At 39.9% G+C, this 12396-nt stretch overlaps 1 protein-coding gene across 1 annotated transcript in view; it reads right to left on the minus strand.

Moving 5' to 3' along the window:
* cndp2 (carnosine dipeptidase 2) overlaps nucleotides 1–12396 on the minus strand; it is a 45678-nt gene that overhangs the window by 14234 nt on the left and 19048 nt on the right. The window contains 5 exon segments of the mRNA XM_059971355.1: nucleotides 646–809; nucleotide 2473; nucleotides 2668–2828; nucleotides 4035–4119; nucleotides 12114–12314. Coding sequence (XP_059827338.1) covers nucleotides 646–809; nucleotide 2473; nucleotides 2668–2828; nucleotides 4035–4119; nucleotides 12114–12314 — 612 coding nt within the window.

A 12396-nucleotide genomic window follows, 5' to 3' on the forward strand; every position in this document is an offset into this window, starting at 1 on the left:
CCCTGCTGTTATTTTACTATAGTCTGACTTCTACCCATCAAATTCTCTCATCTGCATTGGTTACGCAAGGACTGTCAGAGCTGTGCGACATGATTTGCTTTTTCTCCTTTATAAAGTGGAGGAAAGTTAGATCCTGATCAAAGTTCCACCCGATCACAGAGGAAAGCCATCGCCTCCTGAAAGAGACTGGCAGCTTGTCTGACTTTTACCATGGAATTTGTAGTCGGCTGCCGAGTCTTGTTTTATGTAGTAGAGGTCTCAAATGCCTTGAAACTGTGCCTGATGTTGATGTCACTAAATACACTGCAGCCATGAATTTAGTAATACAATGTTAATATTAAGCATTAGTTTTTAATTTTGAGATTGCGATTGGACTGATGAAAAATGCTAAAAATTCCAGAATTTTACATAAAATATATAGAGTAACCCATTGCACCCCAGCTTCTCAGGAGCTGCAAGTACCAGATGGTGACAATTTATGGTGTCTTTACATGGTGTAGCAAGGAAATGGGACAATTGGGTGCAGGGTATGAGATCAAAGGCAATTGGCTGATGGGATACAGGATCTAACCTGCACAACCCGTCCAACGTGACTGGGACGAATGCGAACAAAACGATTGTTTCCTTCAAACACCCACTCCATACCTGCTTCTCAACCACTTCTGGATCCATGTTGGGCACTAATCGAATAGAGAACTTCCCAGTAACTTTCCTGGAATGACTGTTTTAGTTCCTGCACCAGCAAAAGCCCCCTCCAATTCCATGCAATGACAAGCACGGGTATCTCCATCGGTGCATCAGAATTGGTCCTGGAAGCAGAAGGAAAAAAATTAATTTCATACAACTTAACTGAAGTGAACACATAGAGGATGTGCAAGGTATCACCAAAGATTATATATACACATACTACAGGTTTGCTTCTTTCACCATAACTTGACTTCAGATCAAGGATTAACAGCCAGGAGATACGAGTACCAGTGAGCCCCTGGTTGGCGATTCAGTGAGAAAGGAGTTCATAACCTAGTCTTCAGGTCCTTGTCGCTATCGATCCCAGACTTTGAAGCCTCAGTGTGCCACAGGGTCAAATGTGGATCAGGACTTGAGGCAAAATGGTGGAAGTTTAGGGGTGTTGGCCAGAACTGAATCTGCGAATCTTTGAGAATCTGATGGGGAGGTTGATGCTCGGTATCTGCAGGATTGAGTCTGTAGCCGCTGGACGCTTGGCTTGGAGTTAAAGGACTGTGTAGCGTGTGGCTGAGTGTATCAGTGGGTGGGGGGGGGAAGAGAGGAATGTGGCTTGTTTCACTTCTGTTGCATTGTCATTTGGTACGTTCTGTTTTGTTGTGTTCTGTGTTGTTCTGCTGAGCACTGTGGGAACAGGTTGAGTGAACTCGGCCTTTTCTCGTGGAGGATGAGAGGTGACCTGATAGAGGTGTACAAGATGATAAGAGATATTGATCATGTGGATAGCTAGAGGTTTTTTCCCCAGGGTTGAAAATGGCTAACACGAAGGGACCTAGTTTGAAGGTGCTTGGAAACAGGTACAAGGGGGATGTCAGAGGTAAGTTTTTCACACAGAGAGTGGTGGGTGTGTGGAATGCACTGCCAGTGAAGGTGGTGGAGGCGGATACAATCGGGTCTTTTAAGAGACTTTCAGATAGGAACATGGAGCTTAGAAAAATAGAGGGCTATGTGGTAGGGAAGTTCTAGGCAGCTCTAGAGTTGGCACAACATTGTGGGCCAAAGGGCCTGTAATGTGCTGTACATTTTCGATGTTTCTATGTGACACACCGGTGCCAGAATGTGTGGCCACACTTGCAGGCTGCTCTCAGCACATCCTCACGTGTGTTGGTTGTTAACATAAATAATGCATTTCACTGGACGTTTTGATGTACAAGTGATGAATAAATCTGAATCTAAATCCAAACTCTTATACTCAATACAAAGGTAAAAGCCTGCTTCACAATCCTATCTACCTGTATTGCTATTTTCAAAGCTCCATAAGCCTCACTACACCACCAGTGAGAGAGAGGTTCCACATTCACACAGAAATGGTGAGAAGGTGCAGTGCTTACTTAGAATGATAAAAGTAACATGCATCATTTCCCTTTTCAATTGCACTCTCTGGCCTCTTATCTCTTCTCCTCACCTGCCTATCACCTCCCCCCTTATGGCTGTCCTTCTCTTCGTTCTCACCATGGTCCATTCTCCTCTCCTGTTTCTTTCTTCTCCAGCCCTTTGCCTCTCCCACCCAACTGGATTTACCCATCACCTTCCATCTTCGAGCTAGTCCTGCTTCCCCTCATCCCATCTTTTTATTTTGATGTCTTCTCCTTTCCTTTCCAGTCCTAAAGAAGGGTTTCTGCCTGAAGCAGTGACTTATAGGTGCTGCCTGAGCTGCTGGGTTCCTCCAGCATTTTGTCTGTGTTACTCTGGATTTCCAGCATCTGCAGAATCTCCTGTGTTTACAACTCTGGGCAACTGCTCAATAATTGGAAGTTTAGTTATTATCAAATTCCTAATCTACAAATTTATATGAAGAGAATTCACATGTAGGGACCTAATGCACAAATTCACATGGAGACAATTCCAGAAATTTGTCATGAGCTGCTACATTTACATCATGATTGTCCACAGAATCAGAAGTTTGGTTATATTTAAATGTACCTTTGTGCTGTGCAGTAGTTGACAGGCTCCCACATCCTTGCAGTACTCTTCAATATCAAAGTCTATTTTATCATACAGTTTCTTTTCCTCATCCGTAAGTGGTGCCACTGATTCATAAATACCAGGAACAAGGATCTTTCCAGTTTTGTCCACCAATTTGCCTAATTAGAGAAGAGATTTAGGCAGAACTGTTAACATATACTTCATACAAAGGTACAACATATATACGGCAGCTGAAAGTTACATAAACAGAAGTTCTAAACTGAATCTGAAGAGCATTTGCATTCTACAAATCCAAAAAGCTGGTTTTCTACCTAGCACATAGAGATTAATGCATAGGAAAGATTCAGGAAAGTTTGTAACTATACGTGCTGTGCATGACTACGTTCACTGATTTGCAGCTTGGCCCCAGTGGAACAATGCTTTGTTTAGCTGTATACTTGTGTATGGTTGACGATAAATGTGAATGTTCCTTCAGGTTGGAGAAAGGAAATCAAAACTGTGGGGGAAATGCCAGGTGCAACACCACCATTTTCCCACTTAAGTTATTCACATAATTGTGGAGGTGTGTAGATTGAAACGATAACATGCAAATTTCAGGTGTTGTTATGGGGTATGTTTCTGCCTGCATTCTTTCCCGCAGGTGGTTAAACTAGACTGACACTGGCTACGTGGAGAAAGTTTCCAGTTTTAGCTCCATCACTTAAAAATCTGCTACTTTAGTCAAACACAGGAGCTTTAATAATTTATAAAACAACAAGACCAGACTATTTATCACCCAATCAGCACCACATTCTTTCAAATAGCTTCTTGTGCACATTTTGGCTGCTCCATTTAACTAGCAAACTGTGCACGTAATTACTGGTTTTAAAATACCTCGTAACTCCTTGCCCCCATGTTCATTGCACTTTTACCGCTTTACAATGAACTGTACTTGGTTAATTCTGCTGTGTTTGGGTATCACCTTGCCACAGATTTCAAGCAGCGCAATGTTATCGGCAATTAAATTGAAGAAAGTCTCTTCATGCCATTAATTTTGTATCTGTGACATTGTGCATATCTGCAGTGAATGGCAGGAAATAAAGGTGTTGCATGCTAATTGACCACAGCAATTTTCTTACCAGCATGCTTTCCTTCCTCACCAATGAAATATTGGTAATATCCTCTTTCTACGTGAAAATAAACTGGAAAGTATACATTTCTTAAGTGTATTAGAGGAGAATAGGGTCCCTTAACTCAGCTGGCATAACTTACTTTGAATGCCTTACTTTTTATTTAAAGGATCTGCCTTGTTAAATATAGATTTGTATTAGTTACCATCAGACTAGCCATTCAGCACAATCCTGGAGTGAATACTGAGGCCTTACCCAGTAAATAAATCAGGTCAATCATTGCTTCATGTATCGTGCCGCCAAAGACACCTGAGTGCAGATCCTTATCGGAGCATTCAACCTGGATGTTGGAACCGTGACATGTTAACATTTAGCACGTTATTCTTCTACAACAAATTCACAGAAACAAGAGTCACTCAGAGTTCATGATCTCTCTGATTCTAGCTTCGATGGAACATTCCCGTCAACCCAAAGTTCAAATTTATTACCGAAGTACATATACCATATACAGCCTTGAGATTCACATTCTTGCAGGCAGTCACACAACAGAATCCACTAACACATATACACAAGACCGCACATACCCAATTTGCATGAATAGTTAAAAAAGAACAACTGGAACATTAACTGCAGAGTCTTTGAAATTGAGTCAAACAATAGTCTTCCACGTTTTCACTGATGACCACCGTAAAAATATTCAAAGATCGGTGCTTCTACTTTCAAGGAAGAGTTCCAGAGACATGTAATCCTCATAGAGGCATCGAAGACTACAGCATAGAAAGAGGCCCTTTGGCACACATAATCAAGCTGAACTATTACTTTGCCTAGTGCCATCAACATGCACCTGAACCATAGCCCTCCATACCCCTTCCGTCCATGCACATATCTAAATTTCTCTTAAGCACTGAAATTGAATGTGTATCCACCACTTCCTCTGCAGCTCGCTCCATGCTCTCAGCACCCTTTGCACGTATCACCTTCCACCCTTAACCTATGACCTCTAGCTCTAGACTCACCCAACCTCAGTGCAAAAGACCTTCTTCCATCTACCTTATCCACATCCCTCATAATCTCGTACACCGCTAGCAAATCTCCCCTTCCTCCCTCGCACTTTATCTATTCAACCTTTCCCAGTAACAGCTCCCAGAGGGGGAAAAAACTCTTTTCTGTCATAAGTGGAACAACTTCTAATTTTAGACAGCAATCCCCAATTACATTTTTTTTTGCAAGAAGAAACATCTCTAAAACTTAACTCTATCTGGATTCTTCAGTATCTTCAGTCTAAACCAAGTCAGCTCTCAAATCTCTAGGAGGTACAAGCCTAACCTGTCCAACTTTTCCTCAGCATCTAAAGCTCCTTCAAACTGCATCCAGTGAAAATAAGCAGACAGATACTGTACTAAGCTCTCCAAGCAATAATTTACCAATGTCCTATACCAACGTTTTGCATTTAGAATTCCTCAGCAATAAGCAATAACATTGTTAGCCTATCCAATCAATTGCAGCATCTGTATAGTAGCTTTTTTTTGTATTGTGGACTGGGATACCTAGATCCCTCTGCATCTCAGGGTTCTGCAATCCTTCATCATTGGTTAATTTATTTTTTTTCCTGCCAAAATGAACAAATTAATATTGACAATTGAGATAAAATTGATAATATCTCCCTCACATGTTAATTGCAAAAACTTATGTAGCTCCTTAGTCTACTCTGTAATTTTTTTTTCCCCTGCCTAGTTTTCTGTCAGCAACAAATGGGACAATTATACCTTTGGTACCTTCATCCAAGTCATTTCTATTTATTGTAAAAGGCTGAGACCCTAGCACTGATCCCTGCAGCACAATCATTACGTCTTGCCAACCAGACAAATATCAGCTTACACTTATTCTCCATCTTCTGGTAATTGACCAATGTTCTCCCTACAAGCTTTTATTTTCTGCATTATCTTCGATGCAGCTTCTTATCTAATTGCTCTGGAAATCTTAGTACATCCTCTGCTTCCTCCGATCCATCACATATTACTTCATGAATTTTTTTTAAATGTCCTATTATAACATCATTAAATAACTTCTAATATTTTCCACTATGCTGAAGGATTGCAGAGCTCTGAGATGCAAAGAGATCTAATTGATCTAGTGCATAATTCTATGATGGATATTCACTGCACAGGGCCAGTTGGCTGTTTTTTTTCCTCTAAGCTCAGCTTTCTGAACACAACAGCTGGCACTTCTAGAGTTCAGAGTTCTTTTTGAGTGAGTTAAACTTCCAACCAATAATCTCTGGTTAGCTTCTTGTAAACAGGAGCTAGTCTTCAGTTCTTACAGTAAATTGCAAACAGTAATCAGCTTGAAGTTAAAAGGTCAACTTTGCAAGCAAACAAGCACTAACTATATAGCACAGACTTGCTAGAGAATAGCACCTGCTGATTGCTCAAAGGTTGCAGTGTAAGAAAATGGGGTACATTAACTGGGCTTGCTTCAAACCAGATAATGCTGGCTAAGTTATTTAGTTCAAGGAAGCTTGCAGACCAGGTTGATACTATCACTTAGCACATCAAATAGCTGATTTATTAATAATTGGAAGGTTAGTGTGTTCAAATCATCAGCTAACTGCGGGAATCTGGGAACTTGGTCTCCGGAAGCTTTTAGACAATCAGTGTGAAAAGGTATCAGAAAAAAATATATGTGTATGAAGTTACTAAGTGGCAGAGTATAGGTAGAGAAAAGTCAGATTTTTTGGAATGGTCCAGAAACATCAAGAAAAATGATGGAAACATGAGTGAAGCAGAACCCATCCCTCTCTCTTCAGTTTCCGCGATGGACAATTCATTCATTTGCATCTCATCGGTATGTTTTTAGCATATGGGAACTGCACCTGTGTTTTGGAAATCGTTTGTGCTTTAGAAATTGCTTGTAATTAGGAAATCCTTGATGAGATAGAAATCCTCCGAGTTGTAAACGTGCTTTGAGAATTTTGTTCGGATTTAAAATCACTAAAAATAAATGAGCTGTGTTTAAACTACTTTGTTAGCTGGAAGTATCTCATCCTCAGTAGGAAGGGAGAAGCCCACTGCTCAAACAGTGTGTATTTACTCTACTCTCTACTCTACTCTCTCGTTTTAGCCAGTTTTCTGGGATATAAATAAAACCTACATAAGAGTGAACTTTTTCCTTTGAATAATTTGGTATCAACTAATACTAATCTTCTTTTTAAATTTATAAGAAACCAATTTACTTATTTGGGTGTAACAATTACTAAGAATTTTAAATACCTATTTAAAGTTTTATGCCCGCAGCCCCCTCCTTTGTGAGAATCGCAAGAGCACTAGTTGAGGGGGGGTCAGTAGACCCAGGAAATGGGAGAGAGAGAGACGTGCTGAATGCCTCGTTCCCCAGTGATGCAAAATAACGCGACATTGACCATTGTCTCCTGGAGACCACATTTGTGGATTGGGGACTTTGCTACGTGCAAGCCCTCGGGCAAAGTGGGCTGGTTGAGAGAGAGATTGAATCATCCCCACCTGATTGACATCTGAGACTCCGTGAGGAAGTATAAAAGAGGGTCTGGGGGGGAACAACCTCTTTAGACGCACCAGAAGAAAAGCTAACGATCCCATAGTAGCGGGAAGCCATTTGAAGGAAGCCACGTGCGTTGGATTCCGTGCCTGGAATCATGGAAAACCGCTTTTAGCTAACAACGGGAAAGCCCGCTCCCCTGATTCAACGGATTTGCTTCATAAAAGACCCGGGCAAGTTTCTTTTCTCACCAATCTCTCTCTCTCTCCAACAAGTGAAAACCCAGTGGTTCCCCCCCCCACCCCCAAAAAGGCTGAAGCCTGCAGGAATTGAGTGACTTTTATATTTCCATCGGACAATATATTATCCCCTAGACAAACGATCGAGCTGTTTCTTATTGATGGTTATTATTAGACCCGTGCTTTTAGATTGAGTAGTGACGACGTATATTATCTGAATGTTTGTATTAATCTTATTTTTGTGCCCCTTCATAAATAAAGACTTTTAAAAATAGTACCATCAGACTTCAACGGACCTCTCTATCTTTGCTGGTAAGTGATCCAGTTACGGGATTTCGTAACAAAAGAACATTTTCTTACTTTATTAAATTATATAAAAAGAACATTTTCAAATTGATTGCCTCTTTCATTATCACTGATTGGCCGAATTAATTCTATTAAAATGACTATTTTACCTAAATTTGTATACTTCCTCCAGGCCTTACCCATCTTTATTCCTAAATCCTTTTTTGATTCTCTTGACTCTATTTTATCCTCTTATATATGGAAAAATAAATGCCCTCAACTGAATAAAGTTCATTTCCAGAAAGTTAAAAAGAATGGAGGTTTAGCTTAACCAAATTTTAGTTTTTATTACTGGGCAGTTAATATATGGAATCTTCCGTTTTGGTTATATTATCTAAATCATGAAGACTGTCCAGGGCGGGTTTCTTTAGAAGCTAACTCTGTTAATAAATTTTCTATCATCTCTCTTTTGGGATCTTCACTTCCTTTAAGTAAAATAACTGAAAATGTAGTAGTTAAACATACCTTGAGGATCTGGATACAATTTAGTATATACTTTGATTTATTGAGATTTTCCCTTTCTAGTCCCATTTTTCTTAATTATTTTTAAGCCCTCTATGACTGATGTAGTTTTTAAACAATGGGACAGATTGGGTATTAAATGTCTCCAGGATCTGTTTGTTGGAGGAAGTCTTTCTTCGAATAACTGTCAACTAAATATAGTTTACCAAACACCCACTTTTTTCAATATTTACAAATTAAAGACTTTCTGCAATCTCAATTATATACATTTCCTAAAAGTCCTGATAAGAACTTATTAGATGAAATTCTTAATTTTAAATCTTTTTAAAATGGTTCAATATCCAATATTTAAGATATATTGATGGGAATGAGAAATGATTCTTTAGACAAAATCAAAATTCTTTGGGAACAAGATTTACAGACTTTAATTTCTGAAGAAACTTGGAATGAACTTTTTAAACTGGTTAATTCATCGTTATGTGCCCGTCATTCCCTCCTACAATTTAAAGTGGTCCATAGGGCTTATATGACCAAGGATAAGCTATCTTGTTTTTATATGGATATATCTCCCTACTGTGATAGGTGTAACAATGAAGAAGCTTCATTCATTCATGTATTTTGGACATGCCCAAGTCTTGAAAAATACTGGAAGGAAGTATTCCAAACCTCTTCTGTACTTTTTAAAGTAAATTTTAAGCCTAATCCTTTGACCGCCTTATTTGGTATTGTTGGGGGGAAAGATATCATTGTGAAGACATCTGACTTGCACGTTCTGGCTTTAATCTCTCTTACGGTTAGGAGGGCACTCCTGCTTAAACGGAAGGATGCTACTCCACCTAATCACACCCAGTGGTTACAGCATGTTATGACATGCTTAAATTTAGAAAAGATTCATTGTTCAATTTCTGAATCTAACCAAGGTTTTCAAAATATGTGGGGTCTTTCTGAATTATTTTTAAAACCTTTGATTTTGTGTTAAAGTACAGATGCTGGTTAATAGCATATTTCACTATCAGATAATTTTTTTCCCCATTTTTTTCTTTACCAAACAGCTTCAGCTTTGGTAGTGGGTATAGATTTTTTAATATAAAAATAATTATTCATATCTCAACATATGAAGTAATCTAATCTACATGAATATAGGGTAAAGAGTTCATTAATGTAATTCAATAATATATTTGGTATTATTACATCTTTCTTTTGTTTAATAATATGTATTTTCTTGAACTCTGTATTCATCTATGTAGAAATTAATAAAAATGTTGAAAAAGAAATAGTGTGTATTGGCAGCTCATTGCACCAGGGAGGATAAACAAAAAGTGAACTAGCTTTTGGAGATTGGGTAGTTATAGTATAATGTCTCTTTAGTGAGGGCACTCGTAGCTATCTACATAGGATAGGGCTTAAGGTCTATGTTTGAGTTTAGAACTTGGCAGTCATCAAACCCAATATGATTACACTTTAAACAAAGCTATGATTGAGCTACTGTGATTAATTGGAAAAGCTAACAACTTTACCTTTTATCGCTGAGGAATTTTAAATGCAAACTAAATATGTTTTGCTTCATTTGAAGATGAAAACTAGGGAACACATTTACAGCAAACATTTCTAGTTGAATAGGATGGCTAATTTGTTCCAAAGCTATCTGGTGATATTTAAAGTGCAAGTTACATGGTTACACTCTGTAAAGATCATCAGTTTGACAGCATGAAAATACAAGCCAAAATACTACAGATTTTAAACCCATTTTCAAAAAACAGGCTTACTCTGGACCATCTTTAATTTCTTTTGTTGTCCAGATGCCATTTCTTTTTCTCTATTAACATTCTGATCTTTGCTCAATCTCAGGCCATTTCATGGGCTCTGTTCTCCTCTATCCTTATTTATCCTGTCTGTCAGGAAGCTACATCTGCAATGTCTGCATCGGATAAAGACATCATCAATCTGAAATGTTACTTTCCCCTGTCTCCACACAAATCACAGATGGTGGCATCGAGATTCATCGTCACTGAGGAGGATGTTAGACCGACCTTCCTGAAGATAAATCCAAGGAAGGCAACGGGTCCTGATGGTGTCCCGGGACGGGTTCTCCGGGCCTGTGCAAGCGAGCTAGCTGGAGTGTTCTTCAACTGCTCCCTGCTTCAGTCTAAGATTGCCTCGTGTTTTAAGAAGGCAACGATGATCCCGATGCCGAAGAAGAGTAAGGTGGCATGCCTGAATGACTATCAACCTGTTGCTCTGACATCAATTGCTATGAAGTGCTTCGAGCGATTGGTTATGACACACATCAACCATAACCTACCAGTCAACCTGAATGCACCTATCGGAGCAACAGGTCAATGGCAGATGCCATCTCTCTGGCACTACATTCCTCCTTGGAACACCTGGAGAATAAAGACGCATATGTCAGGCTCCTTTTCATTGACTACAGCTCTGCCTTTAATGCCATCATTCCAAATAAACTGATTCCTAAGTCCGGAACCTGGGTCTTAGCACTCAGATCTGCAGCTGGATCTTCAACTTCCTCACAGGCTGTAAAAATAGGGGACAAGCTCTCGTCTACAATCACTCTGAGCACCAGTGCCCCACAAGGCTGTGTACTCAGCCCCCTGCTGTACTCACTGTACACCCATGATTGTGTAGCCAAGTTTCCATCGAACTCAATATATAAGTTTGCTGATGACACCACAATTGTAGGCCATATCTCAGGTAATGTTGAGTTTGTGTACAAAGAGGAAATTAAGAACCTGGTGGCATGGTGTGAAGACAATAACCTATCCCTCAATGTCAGCAAGACAAAGGAATTAGTTGTTGACTTCAGAAGGAGTAGTGGACTGCACGACCCCATCTACATCGGTGGTGCGCAGGTGGAACAGGTCAAAAGCTGTAAGTTCCTTGGGGTCAATATCATAAATGACCTGACTTGGTCTAACCAAGCAGAGTCCACTGCCAAGAAGGCTCAGCAGCACCTTTAATTCCTGAGAAAGCTGAACAAATCTGGCCTGTCCCCTAAAACCCTCACTAATTTTTATAGATGCGCCGTAGAAAGCATTCTTCTAGGGTGCATCACAACCTGGTATGGAAGTTGTCTTGTCCAAGACCGGAAGAAGCTGCAGAAGACGGTGAACATAGCCCAGCACATCACACAAACCAACCTTCCACCCTTGGACTCACTTTACACCGCACGCTGTTGGAGCAGTGCTGCCAGGATAATCAAGGACATGACCCGCCCAGCCAACACACTTTTTGTCCATCTTCCCTCCGGAAGAATGTTCAGGAGCTTGAAGACTTGTACGGCCAGGTTTGGGAACAGCTTCTTTCCAACTGTGAGAAGACTGCTGAAGGGATCCTGACCCAGATCTGGGCTGTACCTTCGAAATATCCAGATCTAACTTGCACTACCTTGCTTTCCCCTTTTCTGTTTTCTAATTATGATTTATAATTTAAATTTTTATTATATTTACTATTAGTACTCCGGGGGTGCAAAACGCAGAATCAAATATCGCTGTGATGATTTTACACTCTAGTATCAATTGTTTGGTGACAATAAAGTATAAAGATGCCACCCAACCTGAGATTTTCCAGGATTTTCTAGGTTTGATGCTTCAAATATTCAACCACATTTTGCACGTGGAATTTAAATACTGCCACAGTGCTTTTGAAGCGATTGTGAAAGAGCACACAGTTAACTCTAAAACAGTTAAAGGGTGACACAGAACTGCTGGAACACTCTTATCGGGTGTGAAGCAAAAATAATAGAGAAAATGAAATGTACCTCTAGAAAGAAGTAGGCTATGCCCCGGAGACCATAAGTTATACAGGGTTTCTTCTTGCCTAGCCAGTAGTTATCGGAAATGCAGACGAAATCCACGTCCTTGAAGAATGTGTCCTTCCGGCTGTACACCAGGTTATCGAGACCTTCTGACCCAGACTCTTCCATTCCTTCCAAGCAGAGCTTGATATTAACTGGAACTTCCTACAAAAAGTTCAAAGTCATATCTTTCCACCAGTAGAATTTACTGCTTTAGCAATGGCAAGGAAAAGCTGTCATAAGCACA

The sequence above is a fragment of the Hypanus sabinus genome, chromosome 1, assembly GCF_030144855.1.
Source record: "Hypanus sabinus isolate sHypSab1 chromosome 1, sHypSab1.hap1, whole genome shotgun sequence".
NCBI lineage: Eukaryota > Metazoa > Chordata > Chondrichthyes > Myliobatiformes > Dasyatidae > Hypanus > Hypanus sabinus.